The 21,147-nt window shown below is 42.4% G+C and overlaps 1 protein-coding gene across 1 annotated transcript in view; it reads left to right on the top strand.

Annotated features, from left to right (window-relative positions):
• The first annotated feature begins 19,284 nt into the window (after positions 1 to 19,284).
• LOC147889785 (uncharacterized) overlaps positions 19,285 to 21,147 on the top strand; it is a 62,025-nt gene continuing 60,162 nt past the window's right edge. Inside the window, exons 1-2 of the mRNA XM_087392101.1 lie at positions 19,285 to 19,591; positions 20,163 to 20,828. Coding sequence (XP_087248227.1) covers positions 19,544 to 19,591; positions 20,163 to 20,828 — 714 coding nt within the window. The 5' untranslated portion in view covers positions 19,285 to 19,543. The remainder of the gene's footprint in view (positions 19,592 to 20,162; positions 20,829 to 21,147) is intronic.

The following is a 21,147-nucleotide window of genomic DNA, read 5'->3' as shown; positions in this document are numbered from 1 at the left end:
ATAGCCTGATGCTCCTGGCACTTTATGTAGATGATATGTTATTGGCTAGCAAGAACACTTATGATCTTGATGCATTGAAGGACAAGTTGCATGAGGCCTTTGACATGAAGGATTTGGGATCTGTAGGTCATATTCTTGTTGGTATGCACATCACACATGACCGGAGTAGGAAACTCCTTTGGCTTTCATAGTAGGAGTACGTTATAAAAGTGTTGCAACGTTTCAATATGGAGGGGGGAAAGGCAATAAGTACTCCATTGCCTCCATATGTGAAACTGAGTCAAGAAGATAGAGTCCCAAATCAAATGAGGAGAGGGCCATGATGGCCAAGGTTCCTTATGCATCAGCGGTTGGGAGTCTTATGTATGCTATGATAGCTACTAGACTGGACATTGCATTTGCACTGAGAGTTGTTAGCCGATATATGACTAATCCAAGAAAGAGGCATTGGGAGGCAGTTAAGTGCATCATGAGGTACATGAAGGGTACCAAGGAGTTACCTGCTTTGGGAGAGGAGAGATGCATGTATTTGGGTACATAGATTCAGACTATGCAGGGCATGTGGATAGTAGGAGATCCACTTTTAGTTATGTGTTCACCTTTGCAGGTGGTGCATTGTCATGGATGTCTCATGCATAGAAGTGCATTGCCTTATCTACCATAGAGGCCTAGTATGTTGCAGCCACAAAGGGTTGCAAGGAGGCTATATGGCTTGATCGGCTAGTGAGAGATCTGGGGATTCATACAGGCTATATGGCTTGATCGGCTAGTGAGAGATCTGGGGATTCATACAGGTGTACCGACATTGCATAGTGATTTCGTGAGGGCTATTTAGCTAGTACAAAATCCGGTCTTTCATGCAAAGACCAAACACATTGAGGTCAGGTACCTTTTTATCCATAAGGTACTTGAGGACAAGTGCATAGAGTTTGTCAAAGTTCATATAGATGATAACCCTGCAAATATGCTGACAAAGAATCTACCTAGTCAGCAGTTTGAGTATTGTCATGTATTGATGGGCCTTGGATAGTATGCTCATTGGTTGTTCTCCCTTAAAGGCACATTGGCCTTTAAGTGGGAGGTTGTGGGGGTTAAAGGCCATTGTACCTTAACCCCGGTTATGTACAATACTCAAACACACATATATATATATGGATGACATAGAAGATTAGGGTGTTCTGCACCCACTAAAATTTGTGTGGCTCTCTCTTCTGGCTCTCCCTCTCTCTTTCTCACACCTTCTTCCATTCCACTTCTGTTGTTGAGATCTCTCACACTACAAAAATAAGAAAGTTTTCTTGTTTTGAGTAGGTGGTTGTTTGAAAAGCCCCATATGCTATGCAAACTATGAGTTCCTTTAATGGCCTCACAATCATGTCTACTTCTCCTTTGCACTTCATTCACTTATATGATTGGCCATGTAGTATGGGCACCGTACATTTTCTCACCATGGATAAGTGTGAGGTGGTAGCTGAGACAAGTGAAGCTTTTGTTCCATGGCCTGCATCATTTCTTCTTTTAGCTTCATGGTCATGGCCTCTAGACGATCTTCATTAGATGTTTTGGTAGTGGATTTGGATTTGCCCTTTTTAGAGTGCTGATCTTGTGCACTGAATCTTCCATCATCACTGCTGGTTTAGAGTCAATCATGCCATCCTCGATGTCAATGATTGTCGCATGAGTAGCACTTAATGTTTTGTAACTGCTAATCTTTTCCATGTCTTTGAGGATTTTCTTCCTAATTCCTGCAATAACTCAGAGCCATGAGGTACTTTGCATCAGGGCGTGGGTCACTTTTCGAGCTTACTTAGTTGGAGAGTAGGATTATCTTGTAGTCTCTCCGTTTGAAAGCACCTCTTGAATTCTATTTGAAGCAGGTCCCATGTAGCTCTCTCTTCCACTAGGAGGTCTAGGTACCATGAGAGAGAAGAAGGGAGGAGGAGGCAATACCAAAGTAGAACTCAACACAATGCCCCAAAGAGTGTGGGCTTCATTCCATTATGGGGTATTTATACAGGTTGGAGAGCTTCTCTCTCTGCATGTAGGAATTGTAAGGCATTCTCTCTCTACATGTAGAACTTGCATATAGAAGTTGCATGTTGAACTCGCATGTTGCATGTTGCATGTAGGAGTTGCATGTAGGACTCGCATGTAGAACATGCATGTATGAATCACATGTAGGGCTTGCATGTAGGAGTTGCAAGTAGAACTTCCATCTTGAGGATTCCTAAGAGAGATTATTCCTAGCCTTATGCAAGTACAAGCGGAGCTTTGTCACTACTCTACACACATATTCTATACTACCTAAGTCCATGTTGGCACAAAGATGACAATTAATGCCACCCATGGTGCTTTAGTACTAATGCCCCCATCTCTAATGCAATGACATGCCATTCTTTTAACGTCAACTCTTGCTTTAACAACACCAATTTCTACTATAATAATGCTTACTTGCTGCTTTATTAACAATAGTGTGACATGAAGTTGGGGGTAATAAACTTCACGCACCTCTTCACTTCTACTGCTTTCGAACTGAGTGTTCGAACTGAGTGATAGAGATATTCATCATTGGGAAAGGGACATTAAAAAGAAGCTTTTATACCAAGAGACCACACCATACTATCCTCCCTTAGATGAGAATGAAGATGGTAACATCCCAAGTGATGTTATACTCAAGCATAGGGAGAAGGAAAGGATCAATGGAGGCCATAATCTCAGCAAGCCGGTTTGTGCCAAAGAGAAGAGCGATACGTTGTTGAAAGAAGATCTTTCGTCTCAACATAACATGAACTAATATATATCGAGGAGTCTGAAGGGACTGATTGGGTCGGATGGGCGGGTTCCAGGGAAACATTGCACCTCCTTCATAGATACCTTTACAATTAGCTCAAAATACTCTACAAATTGTCATTAGACACAGAGACCCATAACTTTCAATAGAGACATGATATCAAATATTCAAACACATATTGAGATGCATCTTGAAATGGGCTTCACTCTAATATAAGTTTCATAAGAAACGGAGAAGTGGTCAAAAAGATATGGGCAGTTTACTGGACGGAAGTAAAAACTGTCTGAAAAAGAAATAGTCATACATAGAGAGTCATAGATTTTTGGTTTGATATCTAATACAATAACTGAAGACATAACATGATGCTTCTTGAAGAGAGCTTTGCACTAATATAAGCTTTGTCCAAATAGGACCACCGAGCAAAAAGTTATGCAAAATATTGGCAGGGGGTCAAACTGTCATGAAAAACACCTACTCCTTCTACCGGTGTGGACTTGGGAGAGTACTACCTCCATGCTTAGACTTCATCAACGATCCAAGTCCCATAGAGGTCACCTAGAAGGGAAGGAAGAGATCCCTTTGTGGCTTGGGAAATAGATAAACCATGTATGCGCAATGAGTAGCCAAATAGACAACACTTTTGAGCACTTTGGAAGAGAAAACAATGGAAAAAGGAAAGAGACACTCAAGAGAGAGAACCTGAAGTGACCTTCATTACCAATAGAGTGAGACTCCACTCCAATGAAACTCAAAATACTACAAACACAAGGGAGAAGAAGAGATTTCATATGTACGAGAGGGAACAGAATCTCTAAGACTACTCATAGAGAGAATGAACTAGAGAGAGATGGACTCAAGAGTCTACATAAGAGAATATCTACAAGAGGGAGAGAAGGCTCATGGAAGAGGCTTGAGGAGACTAGAGCTACAGCAACATGAGGCCTAATGGTGGAAGAGATAATGAACAAGGGAGAGGAGGGCTTCTTTTATAGAGATTTTGTCACCCTCCTTGACCCATTTACAATTGCTGCCTGTAGATTCCTTTCCCCATCAATCAATAAGCCCATATGTCACCATCCATGTCCTTTTTGGCTACTCTTGCCATGTGTCCCATCAAAATATGCTCAAGACTTAAAATATTGAGAAAGTCAAGAGTCTCCCCACATGGAGCCCATAGGGACCCTCTCTTTTCCATATGTCCACATCTTCCTTATTCCACATAGGAATTCTAGAAGGATTCCTCTTGACTCCACATGCCTTCCACACGCTTGGCATGTGGCCTCTCTTATAGTATTGGAACACATGGACATGAGCCCACCTCTTTATATGACTCACTCTTCCTATTTTCTAAAAACCCCATAATATCCCATACACAAATAACTCTCACCCCATACCAAGGTATTTATCATTCCTATTTTCTAAAAACCCCATAATATCCCATACACAAATAACTCTCACCCCATACCAAGGTATTTATCATTCCTATTTTCTAAAAACCCCATAATATCCCATACACAAATAACTCTCACCCCATACCAAGGTATTTATCATTCATACACATGGTATTTACAATGATCCATTCACTCATCCTCTCAATCCCATACAATATCTTAGAAAATAGCAATAAGTGAGAGCCGCTAGGCTATCACTTGATACTCAAACTCTTATTAAACATAGAGAAAAATAATACCAATGCCAAATAAAAAATATCAATTTTTGGCATCACATCTTCCCCCCCGAGCAAATCCTCTCTAGTGATAGAGAGGGTATGTTGGCCCTCAAGGTGGTCGAGCATAAAAGAATTTAAGGCAATACTCATTGGTGTGTCTGAGTATCACCATGCCGTCAACATCCTCAAGCTAATAGGTTCCATTAGTGACATTTATATACATCCTTATGATAAGCTGAGAATCTCCTCTTACTTTTAATTCTTTAACTTGACTTTGAAGACAACCCTCCAAACCAAGAATCAAAGCATTATACTCAGCTACATTATTAGTTGTGATACCTGGAAGCTCTTGTCCTCTTGCCCACACCTCTTGACCTTTAGAATTCATCAAGACTATCCCCCCGGCTCCTTGTTGGCGTGAAGGACTAAAAGCCCCATCGAAATACAAGACAAAAGCTGTTGGTGGTGTCTCCCTTTCATCATTAATGTCCTCCTTATATTTCTTTTCTTCTCTTAGATCTTGCCATCCTGTGAACAAATCTGCCATAGTGGACCTAGTGGTATTTTCAGTGATGACAAAAGAGAAAGAGAACTCTTAAAGCTCTGACAACCATTTTGCAAATCTCCCCCCAAGATTAGGCTTGCGAACTAGATATGCTAATACAGACTGAGAGGTAAGGAAGAAAAATGGCCGAGGTAATAAATAGGAGCGAAACTTTCTGACTGAAAACACCAAAGAGAGGGCTTGCTGCTCCATTTCTTCATACCTTGTTTCCACCTCTGTAAGTTGTCGGCTGGCATAATAGATGGGTTGCATTCTACCTGCCTCTCCTTTTGTAGCAATACAGCACCAACTGAATGCAAAGATACACTTGGATTTACATAAAAGTCTTGAGACCAATCAGGGGGCTTCAATATTGGGCTGTTACTCATGGCCTCCTTAAGTTGCTGAAAAGACTCTTGTTGCTCCACACCCCATTGGAAAGAAACTCCTTTCCTTGTCAACAAGTTCATGGGATGCACTATCTCTATGAAATCATCACAAAAGCATTGATAATACTTGCTTTTTCCTAGAATTCTACGAGCACCAATGACACTCTCAGGAATTGGCAATGCCATGATTGCTTGAACCTTGTCAAGATCCATTTGCAGGCCTTCTTCAGACACAATATGCCCCTTGAGCCAAATGACACTTGCTAGGATTTAGACACCCTTTTGCTTCATCAATCCTAGATAAGGCCATCTTTAACTTCTCCATGTGATCTATGTGCCGAGAATAAATGCAAAAATCATCCAAAAACACCCTTATGAACTTCCCCAAGTAAGGCTCAAGCACTTGACTCATGAACCTTTGAAATGTAGCTGGTGCATTGGTCAACCCAAAAGGCATCACTCTGTAATAAGCAAAAACTCCCCAAGGTGTGACAAATGATGTTTTCTTTTGATCTTCCTCTCGAATATGAATTTGAAAGTACCCAGAATACCCATCACATAAGAAATACATCTCATGCCCTACTACTTGGTCTAGTATTTCATCTTGGAATGGCAAAGGAAAATGATCCCTCTTAGTGCATGCATTCAAAGGCCAAAAGTCCACACAAACCCGCCACTTATTTCCTTTCTTTGTTATGACAACTACAGGAGATATCCATTCTGAATCATTCAACAGGAAAGATGAATCCCACCTCAAGTAGTTGTGTTACCTCTTTCTTTAGTGCCTCAGCTTGGATCACCCCCAATCGCCTTAAGCGTTGCACAACTGGCTTGCTTTCTGGTTTCAACTCAATCTTCTGCTCCACAAGAGAGACTGGACGAACCTGTGAATAGCTTGTTGCAAAGAAATCTAAATATCCAAGTACTAGAGCTTCTCACTACCTGATAGAGAATCACCAAGAAGCTCTTCATTGCATTGGCATCGTTTAGTGTGCTCCACATCCTCCACATGAAGTGTCTCCACAAGATCTTCTTGTACCACCACCTTGTTCCCTCTTGACTCATGCCGATCAGCACTAAGACAAAGACCAAAGGCCACTCCTTCCACCTCACCCTCTGAGCTGGACTCCTCGGAGCTACACCCTATCTCTTCTTCTTCATTGGTTAAGTCAGAGCTCGAACTCTCTAATGTTGAAGACTCCTCCTTGACAACTTCATTTTTGCGACTTCTGATGTTGTAGTGTACCTTCTTATCATTTCCTTGCAAAATCAATTCTCCCCAGTATCCCACTTTTGAACAGCCTTCACCTTGCGTAGCCAAGGCCTTTCCAAAGTCAATGGATAGGCATGTGCATCTAGCTTAGTAGGGATCACTTGAAAAGTAGTCGGCACAGAAATTCCACATACATTCACTTCTAGATTCTTCATAACTCCCAAGGTCTTTCCCTAGTGTTGTCAACCAATTTGATGCGATAAGGAGAGGTAGTACTAGAGTATTTTAAATCAGCATCTATCATGGTCTTCTCACTCATGACATTAATCGATGCACCTTTATTAATGTACACATTAGAAATCACTTGACCATCAATGATCACATCAACCATAGGTACATCATCACAAACATCTATATCTACCTTTTGAACAATAGGAATGGCACTTTTCTTCTTTTTCTTCTTTGACACTCTTGTGCTTGCTAGCTTTCCCCATTCTTTCCATAGTTTTGGAGACAAAGCAAGTAATTGACCAAAGGTGATATGAGCTTCCTTTTCTTTAAGGTCGGACAACAAGTCATAGCTTCCAATGCCTTGTCCTAAAGGAAAGTCTAATTGGCTAATTCTTCTTCTAGATTCATAATTCATATGATTCATGTATATTCACAATTTGGATTATGTAATTTCTTCTATGTGTAGAGTTTATGCAAGTTATAGAAGCTATGCTACTTGCTAGACAGTTAGGATACAAAGGTATAATTATCAAGCCTCACGTTGCAAAGGACTACTTATGGAAATTACAAAAACCTATGGTTTTATTTAATTTTTTTCTAGAGAGATGAGTGTCACACAACATACATATGTTTCAATTTTCCCAATGCACATTAATTTTTATGCCTACTCTAGCAAGAGAAACAAACGATCTGATTAGACTTCATATAAAATGGATGTCTCCATCTAGCATATGCAACATCGTGCTGGAAGTATATGCCAACTACTACTACCACTGCTCATCCAAATCGTCGTCCTCCTCCTCGTCCTCGTCTTGCTGGGCTGATCCTTGGCCCTCGTGAGCTGTGCCTAATCCCTAGCCCTCGTGAGCTACGCTTGATCCCTCATCATCATCGCTCACCTCCACTGATGGGACGCTCGAGCTTTGATTCTAAGAGTGAAACCATATTAATTGGAAATTAGATTGGAACTTAAAGAATAAAACAATTTAAAAAGTGAGATTACAAGTAGGAGTAGACTTATACCGTGCGAGCAGCCACCTTTTTCTTATGATAGTGTTCCTCTTCCTTATATTCCTCATCTACTTCTTCCTTGCATTCTTCTTCTTCTTTTGCTTTACCACACTCCCGTTCAGCCATCATTACCTCTCTTTCCTCATCCCCTGAAGAAGCTTCTAACAAGGATACTTGTTTTTCTTTTTTCTTTCTCAATCTAGGAAACTCAAGGCGATAGTGACCTTTTTCATTACATTCACAGCAAGTCACCCCACTCTTATCTCAAGCCTATCCTCACTCTTTGGTGCTCTAGGTTATCATGCATTAACCAAATGCAATTTTAAATTAGAAAACTCTGCCACCATTAATTGGGAGATATTATGATCTAACTCAAAGGACTTTGGTACCTAAGGAGTGCCCATTGCCTCCACCTTAGAAGTTGAAGTTGTTAAAGACACAAAAGAGGATTCGATCTTTAGAGAAGCTTCTTTCTTGGTCGCAATGCGAAGTGCCTCCATGTATATTGTTGGATCTTTACTCATTACTTTTGAGTAAAGATGAGGCTCCAAAGCCATAACAAATTTGCTCATCTTTAAGTGCTCCATCCCTATGAGACTTTGAGGGACCGATGATGCAGATGCCAGAGCTCGCAAAGCTGCCCTTCCATACTTTGTCCATAAAGTTTCATATTGGATAGCCAATGCAGAGACCATCTCACCCTCTCCTTGATAGAACCCGTCCAACTGCAACATCAAAGCATTTGGTGACTCCACTACCCCAAATCTTTGCTTCATTATTATAGCAACCACTTGGTTTGGTCCCAGTCCTCCTTGGTAGAGTCTGGCAAGGCCTCATGCCAACTCAAGGTTACACCTTCAAGAAAATCAGGCAAAATCTTCACCCGATCCTTCATGGACCATCCAGAAAGTTGGCATCCTCGAACAAAATCCCAAAGATTAGACTCCAGGTCTTCCCCTTGGGTCCCTCAAAACATTGGAATCTTCACCATGAGGAAATACAAAAAGGAAACACCAAGATCCAAATAATATCCCAAACAAGATCCCACAGAGCCTTAGTATACCAAGACCAACTTATTATGCATAACCACTTGTTGAAAACCCTCCACAATGTGATCCTCAACAAAATCTTCAAAAATAAGTGACCAACCAACACCATGAAGACATTGTGTATACATGCATTCAAGAATCACCCTTCTCACAATTGGAAGTGCACATAACAGCTTCAAGAGATTGAGAATCACCACTCCACTGTTATAGTCAAAAACTACCCAAAGACTTAACTCTTCTTCACACCAAGCTGCCAGTGCATGAAACAATCCCCAATCTATCATTGTGCTTGCTGCCAGCATTGTCAATTCACCAACATATTCAAGAGTGCAAACATAAAGCATATGATCATGATGACCGTGCCAATAGCTTGAGCATCACCTTCACAATCTTCTAGTTCTCTTAAACGCGCTACAATCTCTTCTAACGGAATTCTTCTAGGCATCTTCTTTATCACATCAGAAAACACATGCCTATACTAGCCATAACATGCAATCAAGTACACCCAAGATCGTTTAGTAAGAAGGGATGAATCCAATACCAAACATACCCGGTGTCTCCACCAAAAGATGTGACATGAAGTTGGGGGTAATAAACTTCATGCACCTCTTCACTTCCTACTACTTTCGACGAACTGAGTGATAGAAATATTCATCACTGGGAAAGGGACATTAAAAGAAGCTTTTATACCAAGAGACCGCACCATACTATCCTCCCTTAGATGAGAATGAAGATGATAACATCCCAAGTGATGTTGTACTCAAGCATAGGGAGAAGGAAAGAATCAGTGGAGGCCATAATCTCAGCAAGCCGGTTTGCACCAAAGAGAAGAGCGATACGTTATTGAAAGAAGATCTTGCATCTCAACATGACATGAATTGATATATATTGAGGAGTCTAAAGGGGCTGATTGGGTCGGATGGGTAGGTTCCGAGGAAACATTGCACCTCCTTCATAGATACCTTTACAATTAGCTCAAAATACTTTGCAAATTGTCATTAGACATAGAGACCCATAACTTTCAATAGAGACATGATATCAAATATTCAAACAAGATTGAGATGCGCCTTGAAATGGGCTTCACTTTAATATAAGTTTTGTAAGAAACAAAGAAGCGGTCGGAAAGATATGGGTAGTTTACTGGACAGGGGTAAAAACTATCTGAAAAAGAAATAGTCACACACAGAGAGTCATACATTTTTGGTTTAACATCTAATACAATAACTGAAGACACATGATGCTCCTCGAAGAGAGCTTTGCACTAATATAAGTTTCATCCAAATCGGACATCAAGTGAAAAGTTATGAGCAAAATACTGACAGGGGGTCAAACTGTCATGAAAAACACCTACTCCTTCTACTGGTGCGGACTTGGGAGAATACTACCTCCATGCTTAGACTTCAACAACGATCCAAGTCCCATAGAGGTTGCCTAGGAGGGAAGGAAGAGCTCCCTTTATGGCTTGGGAAATAGATAAACCATGTATGCGCAATGAGCGGCCAAATAGACAACACTTTTGAGCACTTTGGAAGAGAAAACAATGGAAAAAGGAAAGAGACACTCAAGAAAGAGAACTTGAAGTGACCTTCATTACCAATAGAGTGAGACTCCACTCCAATGCAACTCAAAATACTACTAACACAAGGGAGAAGAAGAGGTTTCATACGTACAAGAGGGAGCGGAAGCTCCAAGTCTACTCATAGAGAGAGAATGAACTAGAGAGAGATGGACTCAAGAGTCTACATAAGAGAATATCTACAAGAGGGAGAGAAGGCTCATGGAAGAGGCTTGAGGAGACTAGAGCTACAGCAACATGAGGCCTAATGGTGGAAGAGATGATGAACAAGGGAGAGGAGGGCTCCTTTTATAGAGATTTTATCACCCTCCTTCACCCATTTACAATTGCTACTTGTAGATTTCTTTTCCCATCAATCACATAAGCCCGTATGTCACCATCCATGTCCTTTTTGGCTACTCTTGCCATGTGTCCCATCAAAAGATGCTCAAGACTTTTAAAATATTGAGAAAGTCAAGAGTCTCCCCACATGAAGCCCATGGGGACCCTCTCTTTTCCATATGTCCACATCCTCCTTATTCCACATAGGAATTCTAGAAGGATTCCTCTTGACTCCACACTCCTCCACATGCCTTCCACATGGTTGGCATGTGGCCTCTCTTATATTGTTGAAACACATGGACATGAGCCCACCTCTTTATATGACTCACTCTTCCTATTTTCTAAAAACCCCATAATATCCCATACACAAATAACTCTCACCCCATACCAAGGTATTTATCAGTCATAATACAAATGGTATTTTCAATGATCCATTCCACTCATCCTCTCAATCCCATACAATATCTTAGAAAATAGAAATAAGTGAGAGCTGTTAGGCTATCACCACTTGATACTCAAACTCTTATCAAACATAGAGAAAAACAATACCAATGCCAAATAAAAAATATCAATTTTTGGCGTCACAATAGTCACTCCTTTTATTCCACCACTAACACTAGTCACTGCATTATTAATTCCCATCGTCGTTGCACTAATGCTAAAGTCGACCTGCTGCTTTACCAAGTGCCCTATATAAAAAGCCAACCTCATTTTGGAGGACCTCACTTGTCATCATACTGAAACTCTGCCGAAATTTCTACCGAATTTCAAAAGCTCTCGATTACTCTACAGGTCCACCACCTCCTCGCACTCCCTTAGCTCCACGATCTATTTTCCATCGAAGAACTCACAATTGACACCTCATCCTTCTTTCCCTACTCTACCACGGCATCTTCTTCATGCACCATTACCTGACCAGATGGAGCAAGAACAGTCTGCATAGTAGGCCACCCACGCGAGCTAGAGTCTTTGGCTCAACAATCGACCACCTGCATGCTACGAAAACGATGCATCCTAGATACCATAGATGTCCAAAACTTATCAGAGCATGCAATCCAAGTAACCATATTCTCATCCCTTGAATATAGGACTTGGGCTCGAGCAACTCCAGGGTGTGATGTTTCATTCCCAATTCAAGTGCAATGCAAAAGATTACAGGCTGTAGTACCCAACGCCGCATCCTACCAATTCAAGTGCGAATGAAAAGCTCTCACAAGGAGTTGTTCGGAAGTAAGTCTTTGACAACATTCTTCCAAGATCCCCACAACACATGAGTCACCACTTGAACTACACATAATCCCAACTACAGAGGGGAGCACTGTTATCTCACTACCACACTCGTTTCCATCCACGCAGCCATCTCAAAGTCAACCTTCAAAATATCCACCTATAAATGAGGAATAACTCTACCGTGAAGCCATGTAGCCCTAGAGATTTTATCTTTTCTATAGCACAAAGGGCATTAGCAAGTTCGTTTGCCACAAAATGATGAGAGAGAACAACTCTACGAGCATTAAAGACCATGCAATTGACTTCCTTAAGGCATGCATCCTCTGCATTAAACCAATTGTCATTTTGTACCACTGTCTGCCCCACAATATCATTGAGTTCCTCCTAGAAAACATCTGCCACATGGCAAAAATTCCTCCACCATATTGCCTATACCTGAGAAATGGCTTCCCGATCTTGTTTCCACTTAATTAAATGTAAAAAAAATATTTGAGGGGCAGTCACCTACCTACAACCACAACTATCTGCTCTTCAAATGGTTATGCTCTATGAGCCAGATGGAGGAGTTTAATAGCAGCTTCGCCTCAGCCCCTTGATCTTGCAGTCATAGCTACAATGACTTTAAGTAATGCACCTTTATGTACGTGTCTACAATCTTCATGGTCACCACATTCAGACCTTCAAAGATATGTTTGAGAGACACTTTTGGAAGCTGTTCCATCCATTTCGCCGCATCTCCCACAGAACCTTCGATTAGGACTGCATCATCAACAATGCCCTCAAGGTCGACATTATGCACAGGACACAGTTCAGGGATGGATTGTGAGTAGGAAGGGGGGCATGTTAACCGCCGCCACAGTTAAAAATTCATGTACTATGTTAAGCAATCAGAGATGTAGGAGAGAGCTTGAGGATTAGATTACTATATGACATTTGCCTTGGAGCCAAATGGGCCCAAGTGGTTGTAAAATAAGAATGAGAAAGGTACATGAGAGTACAAGGGTTAGCCCTCCGTTCGAAAGGTGGAATGTATATAAGGCCAAAAGTTTGATTTTGGTTTTCATTGTGTACTTGCAAGTTTTGGAATAGAAGCTCTCTCTCTTTTCATTCTCTTGCATTGAGTCTTCTTGCTTAGTCTTGCTAAGTTCTCTTGTGATTGCCACTCTCCCCCTTCCCCATTCTCCCCTCCCCCTTGATCTCATCCCTTTCTTCCTTTCCCTCTTCCCTTCCCCCTCTGTCTTTTCCCATTGTGGAATCATTCGCACACAATTCGGTAGACGCTTGGGTCACAGAAGCATGAGGCTTGCGCATACAAAGCTCTCACAAGGAGTTGTTCAGAAATAAAGTCTTTGACAACATTCTTCCAAGATCCCCACAACACGTGAGTCACCAATTGGACTACACATAATCCCAACTGTAGAGGGGAGCACTGTTATCTCACTACCACACCCCTTTCCATCCACATAGTCATCTCAAAGTCAACCTTCAAAATATCCAATAAATGAGGAATAACTCTACCGTGAAGTTAGATGGCCCTACAGATTTTATCTTTTTAAAAGCACAAAGGGCATTAGCAAGTTCATTTGCCAAAAAATGATGAGAGAGACCAACTCAATGAGCATTAGAGCTCATGCAATCGACTTCCTTAAGGCATGCATCCTCTGCATTAAACCAATTGTCATTCTGGACCATTGGTTGCCCCACAATATCATTGAGTATCTCCTAGAAAACATCTGCCACATGCCAAAAATTCCTCCACCATATTGCCTATACCTGAAAAATGGCTTCTCACTCTTGTTTCCACTTAATTGAATGAAAAAATATATTTGAGGGGCAGTCGCCTACCTACAACCACAACTATCTGCTCTTCAAATGGTTACGCTGTATTATGTCTAGTTCCAATGTGACCATCACTTTGTAAGCTTCCACCAGCAAAGTTGCCATGATCGGATCCTCATAACTGATCATCAATTATGGTCTTTAAGGCCTCACAGATCATAGGAAGGTATCCCTCTACTTTTATGTGGGCATGTTTCCAATTAAGATCCCAATGCTTGGCCATCTTTTGAGCACCTCTTATGCCGATATCCCATCTTGCAGTCAGGCCAAATAAACCACATGTGCATTGATTATCAGTCTTTACCACTTCTTCACAAAACTTAGCATGCTTGAAAAATCTACTATTAAACTCGAAGGGGATGTCCTTTGGCTGGTTATAGATACTTGGGATGGAAAAATGCCACAAATTTGAAACATGATCGAATAAATCAGAAGCAGCAAAATACGAGCTGCCCAAAGGGTGATGCCAACAACACCTGACCTTTCCTAGAGATGTAATATTTGTCAATATGGTTAGTCTAAAGCTCCTCATGTTTCCATCTATTGTCGAAGAGAATACTTCCAAACCTTAAGTATTGACATTAGCACAGTTGATGAAGACCCGATCCATTCACATCTCCTCCCATTGATCAAGCTCGTCGGCCCTGGCCAAACTCCTCCATGCATAAGACCTATCATCACAAACTGGTGGGCCATATTCCAATCTCCCTTGAAACCTACCTCTCCCTCGAGAGGATGGATTTCAACCTATTCTAGCACTCTCCTGCTTTCGAGGAGAGTGGGGAGCGTAGCTACCAGCTACATGATACTCAAATCCTATTACAAAGACCCAAGCCCCCATAAAGAAATCTTCCACATCCTTACAAACCTGACAGGCTTTCAAAGCTTCCTTGGCCAAAACTACCACACCCCTTTTACCTCTCTCAGGATGATTTACAAAGGATTGATATACCAAACGGTGACATGTAAGCCATAAAGCACCATCAATACCACATGTAACTTCCTGAAGCAATAGAACATTTGGATTGATCTTTTGCACAATGGCCACACTCCCCAACTGCTTGAGTCTACTGCAAACTCCTTGCAGGTTCTAGGAACATGTTAATAATGACATCAACTAACCCGCATTGCCTCTACCGCCTCCCTTGCTAGCTCTAGAGAGCTTTGTATGCATCCTGAAGGAAATGGAAATGTTTCTCTTTATCAAATCTGACATTCTTGGTGTGTCTTTAAGCCTTTTGGACATACCACGACTAGGGATTGTGCTGGTTGATTGATTTTCATCAACGAATGAGAGCCTCTGTACAACCTCAAGGACTTGCTTACAATGATTAGCTTCACAAATCTTCTCTTCGGCCTCGTTGACTGATGTTTCTCTTGGTTCTTTTGTCTACATGGCAACGGCTTGAGTGCCACCATCTTTAGGAGCCTCACTTGCACGAACGGGAGTGCTAGGACCCACCTTTTGAACTTCAGAACAATTAGCAGCCATATTCAAGGCATCCAACTCACGATGTTTGATAGAAGACTTTCCGTTCTTACCCCCCAAGCACCAAAGTCCTTTAGAATTAAGGAGGTCTTGTCCGAATTTATCTTGTTGGACAAGACAATATGCTCTATAGCACGTTCGTCCTATGCACATTGCGGGATACTTTGGTCACCTGAGATCTTTTCTTCTTCATTCCCTGAAGCTGCATGTACCACTGAAATTGTTGATCCTTTCGCTAGGTGAGTATTCTTTGCTTTCTTCGACCGAAGTGTCCACTCTTTTGAGATAAAAAGGCAAGAATCTGGGAAGGGTTTGAAGCAAACTTCCTATGTGTAGACCACACCCTCCACAAACTTGACATCCACAAATGCGAGGACTTCTTGGACTCGATCCCAAAGAATCCAAGGTTGCTTTGCACCAAATATGGATTTGGAGGGGGGGACAGGGGATGAGAAACAATTTTTCAATGTATTCGCAAAGAAACCGGCCGCCCCTCCCATCCACTGAGGTAACCCAGGAACGACAATCGACACAAGACAAACATGGACAAAAACTCATCAATGCTGAAATAAGGAGACCATGGAACTACGACCAACACAAGACAAACATGGACAAAAACTCGTCAATGCTGAAATAAGGAGACCACGGAAGAACCATGACAGCTAAACCCACAAAACAAAAGATCAACCCACCAAATCATCCCAAAAAGCTTATGAGGCACATCGCGTTATAAAGAAGCCCTTTCCCATATACTTAGCCACACATGCCGTTGTATGAAAATCGCACTCGAGCACTAACAATTGATCAAGTTCTTTCATCAACGGGACTCTCCTCGTGAAGAACATGTAGACACCACCACACACCAAATGCTCCAGCTTAGGATTAACCATGTCCAAGCTAATCTCGCATGCGACTCCATGTTTCTCACCTTACTCTGCCATTCATCTCCTCTCAACATCATGAACGCGGCAATGAACATCAGCTTGTAGAAGCCCCCATGCTTCCGAATCCTCGAGCTAATCAAACCCACTAAGTACTTTCTTGGAAACTGTGTCTGTATACGAAAGGGGCTCTTGGTGTCCTTCAACACAGCTTCACCTACCTCTTTAGCAGTCCTTTCCAGGCCACTCTCCTCACTCATCTCCTTGGGATCCCACTCACATTTCACACCCTTGGCCCTTACCCCCCAGGTTTGCTCATTGTTCAAGGAAATTGGTGAACCAGGCATGCTCTAAGGCTCACCTAGCTCTCATAAAGCTCTCAAGTACTTCAAGAAATCAACCAATTACATGGTGATGTTGAATGCTTTTTGTCTATTCTCTTTTAAAATCAATAGAATTTGTCCTGACCATATTTTTGGGCCTGATTTAAGGACTAGATATCTCTCCATCAACCCAAGTTAGTGTGCCCTTATTTCCCCTTTCATCCTCCTTTTCACCTTACCTCTTTTAGTCTTACCATCCTTCCCCTCACCCTCTCTTGCATGTTGCAATAAGTTCCTTCGTCATCTCGTTCATTAACAACCTAAAGCCACACCTGTCAACCTAAACCCCACTCCCTCTTTCATGATTGTCAACATACACACCCTCCTTCCACCTTCATCGTCCCCTAGCAAGGGCTATTTCATATCACCTTGTTTCCATGGTCCTATATTCAAATTTAGAGGTTGTAGTCGAAATTATAGAGTTAAATGATGAGGCCTTGACTATATACATGTCAAGAAAAGCTCTAAGCTAGCGATTGAAAAGGGTTCACAAACTCATTTGCCTTAATTACAAGGTGAGGAGAGTTAGGCCCATATTACGGTAAGGAAGCATGATGTCACTAATGCATGTGATTCTATTTACAAGCAACACATTAAGATGGACAAAAATCTTGTATGTCCTAGCATCCAAAAGCTTTGGATAAGCTATCATGTTTAGTTGATTTAAGCAATATTTGCAATATTTGTATGGTTTTATTTTCCTTTACTCTGTGTGTGTATGTGTGTGTGAGAGAGAGAGAGAGAGAGAGAGAGAGAGAGAGAGAGAGAGAGAGAGAGAGAGAGAGCATCCCTTTTTTGATTCATCATTCCTTTATTAAAAATGTCCTTAAGCTTACTAGTTAGCATATTGCTAAAGATAAGTCCATTTAGGGGGGGGTCTTTAAGTCGTTTGTAATGGAAAGACTTGTGAAAAGGAAACATGGCTGATCTTTTAAAAGTAAATCAGGAAGGTATAAACGTAAAGTATGGCTAGGCACTTTTTATCATAGATGGGAATCCAAGACTATAAAATGGATGATGTTTGCTGGCTGATCTAGTCACTTCGTAGACTCGATATGAAATGTTTGACTTTGTGGATCAAAATGGGCTTGGTGCATGCATTTTCCTATAACATACAACGGCTAGGGCACATCGTCAAAACATTGAGTTTCATATACATGTAGCCTAGCATGCTTGTAAATAAAGCCTATTGCACATGAGTGGTATATTTTTCATCAACGTACATTGAACCTCAACTTGGCTATCTTGGGCATGAATAGGTCTCACCACGCTTTAAGATATATTGTGGGAGGTGTAGCTTGTTTCCTTCTTCATTCTAATGTTTTAACTTTCTAATCGTGTTGATTTGCATTCATGTCAAATGTTTATTAATTAAAGAAAGTAGCCAGAGGCTTTGTAACAAAGCACATGGGAAAGGAGAGCTTGTTCCCTATGGATTGTGCAAATTTTTTGGCATGGTAGATCATGTTATTAAGGAATGACGTTACCTCCATGGAGCAAGTTGTCGAATGAAGAAAGTAAGTGAGAATTAAGAACAAATGTATTGATAGTATGCTTTAGGGATATGGCTTCTCAGAGGCTTGACCATCTGCTTCATTATTGAAATGCTCAGAGGCTTGACCATTTGCCTCATTATTGAAAAAAAAAACAGGTGCCTTAATTTAAAAAAGGGGTGGTCAGGCTCCTTACAGAAATTGGCCTAAGCAGGGATTCGTAGCCCATGTAAGTAGCACATCAGATGTTGAGACCATTTGCTTCACTATTAGAAGAAAAGGAGCATATGCAACATTGAAGTGATGCAAGGATAATCGAGATGGAGCATGGAGACAACTTCATGTGTGAAGAGGATGCATTTGACACGTGCCTTGGTTGATGTATGTGGGTTGTAAGGGGTGAGTGTTTAGGGGAGTAGGGGGTGTGGATTTGAAAGATGGAGAGGGAGAGGCAAATGAAGGTGAGGAGGAACCTGGGGTGAGGGGCATGATGAGGACTCAAGGGGAGAAGTAACATTGTGGAGCACACGAGTTGAGGTGGTTTGCGTGTTTGCCCATTTGGGTAGGTTGCAGGTGTTTGAGTCCCTTGGGAAGACTTTGGAGCAAGCGCTTCCAATGATCCTCCCTTGTAGATGCGACATTGTGCAGACCTTGTGGTTGGAAAAATGCATCGGTTTTCCTAACCTGTTAGGATAGGTGTTGCCTGTCGGAGTTTTGTTCTGTGTGTGGAAAAGAAAGGAAGCAACGTTACTCAAAGGCACTACTAATAGTGACTACCAAAGAAATGGTGGGGAGCATTATTATTATTGTTAAGACAAAAATATTAAATATAAAATATTTGTTAATTATAAAATAGCAAAACCGCGTTTCTTTTGGGGTGCTTAAATTTGGGAGGGAGAGGCAAAGTGGCCGTTACAGGGAGGCGGAGGGCCGTCCGATGGGGGAGATGGACGGTGGAGATTGAAAGAGGGGAGACCACGTGCGGCGGAATGGGATGCGGAAGGTGTACGAATGCCACGGGGGCATCCAAAGCGTGCGAGGGGACGGGCAGTAGGCGGTGGAAGGGGGGGTGACCGGGGGTAGCCGGTTGAAGTTCTCTGTGAGAGTGTGTGTGTGTCGGAGTTTGAGCTGAAAGAAAAAGCCTTTTCAAGCTTTTCTGTCCGCCATAGCCAACCTTCTTCTTCTTCTTCATCTTCTTCTTCTGTTCTTGCCTTGCTTTCTGTCCGCCATAGCCATCCACCTCCATCTCCAGCTCCTCCTCCTCCTCCTCCTCCTTCTTGCCTCGCCTTTGCCTTGCCTTCGAGTCAAATTCCAGCCCCCCAGCTAGGGACTCGGCCACAGGAGATCGGTGCGACGCTGCGGTTAGCGCAGGCTTCCGGAGGCGCAGAACTTCCCTCTGCGACTTGGTATGATCGCACCTGCTCCTTGACGGCGATGTTCACGGACGGCCTCGACCCCTCTGCCCTGCAATGGGTCCGACAGGTCCGTTGCCTTCCTCTCCGTGCTGCCTTTGCGACAGACCAGAGGTTTACGAAGAAGATCTTGCATTTCGTGTCTTTCCTCCAGCAGATGCAAGTGTTATGAGAGTGAAGCGTGATAATTTGCGCCTGAACACTGGCACTTCGCTTTACGGAATTCCACTAGTATCAACCAAGACGATAGAAGACTTATCATAAAATGTGCATTTGTTTACGGCAAAGTTGAAAGTCTGAGAGGAGAGAAAATGTGCATTTGTTTACGGCAAAGTTGAAACTCTGAGGGGAGAGAAAATGTGCATTTGTTTACGGCGAAGTTGAGAGAAAATGTGCATTTGTTTACGGCAAAGTTGAAACTCTGAGAGGAGCAATTGTTTGCGGCCTGAGTTGTTTGAGAGAGAGAGAGAGAGATGCATTGTATTTGCCGACATTGCTGCATTTGTATGAGCATGAAAGATGCACTTTGGGATTTTTCAGGCTTGTTCATGTGAACATTTTCAGCTCACGCGCTGGGCTTTGTCAAGAAACAACAATCACCATTCTCAATCCTCCTACATTGTACATTGTTTGGCACGCAGGGTGTGGAGGAGAAGCAGAAGGCTGTCCCTTCCATCTTTGCAGATACTGAAACTCCAAGGCTCGTGACAGAAAACGTTCTGGTTGGTCGGAAAAAAGGCAAGGCGGGCTGGGGTCTTCCTCCCACCCAGCTTCAGAATGCTCACTTTCACTCTAGTTTGATTCGCCCGCAGGTCTCAGCTGCTGCGGACGATTTGAGCGAGAGCGTCGGTTCTGCCTCCGCTGATAACCAGGGTTATGAAGACTCATCGTACTCGGAGGAGCAGGAGTCCGGTCCTTATTCTCTGGATTCATCCCCGCAGAACATTCCACTCGGACACGACTTCAATGATGCAGTGTACGAGAAAGATGCAGCCTGTGGAGCGGCCGATGAGTACTATTACGAGTACGACAGGCGGCTTCTCAGTTCCCGATCGAATTCCAAGTCCAATTCAAGAAGCAATTCCAGGAGGGAAAGTTTTGGGCGCTTGGAAGGTCGGCAGGCGCAGGCCTGGCAGAAGGTGAAGCTACCTCAAGAGACAACTTCGACGGCCTATGATCAGGAGGGGGATTACTCTGATGGAGAGACTTGGGGTTGTGATGTGGGCATTGGCATAGGCTCCAAGCAACTTCCTGGTTACACGCATGGCCGTGCTTCAACACAGGTTCATGGCCAACATATCCATGAGGTTCGCATCTACTTACCTGCCCAACAAGCTCTTGGTCACCTACAGGATGCAAGGCACACCACAACCGCCATCATATAAACTGCACGTTACATATAACATTGTAGCACTATCACAAAGTTGTCGAACTTAGTAAATTCCACTCTTCTCCCCCCACATGCATCCTATGGTAGACGACTGAGAGCCAAACCAGGGGTGGATCCATGCTTTGAACTATTTTTCTCCCTGAAAGAGCTTAAATTGAGCTCAATAGTGCTGCTTAAGCATTATAGAAAGTGCAAAAGTCAGTATTTTCTTTTTTCCCTCCTTAATCCTAGGATAC

This window comes from Dipteris shenzhenensis, chromosome 20, assembly GCF_047967505.1.
Source record: "Dipteris shenzhenensis isolate YYH24624 ecotype China chromosome 20, Dip_SZ_1.0, whole genome shotgun sequence".
Classification (NCBI taxonomy): domain Eukaryota; kingdom Viridiplantae; phylum Streptophyta; class Polypodiopsida; order Gleicheniales; family Dipteridaceae; genus Dipteris; species Dipteris shenzhenensis.
Note: the sequence above shows the minus strand (reverse complement) of the source record. Positions and strands in the feature narration are given on the sequence as shown.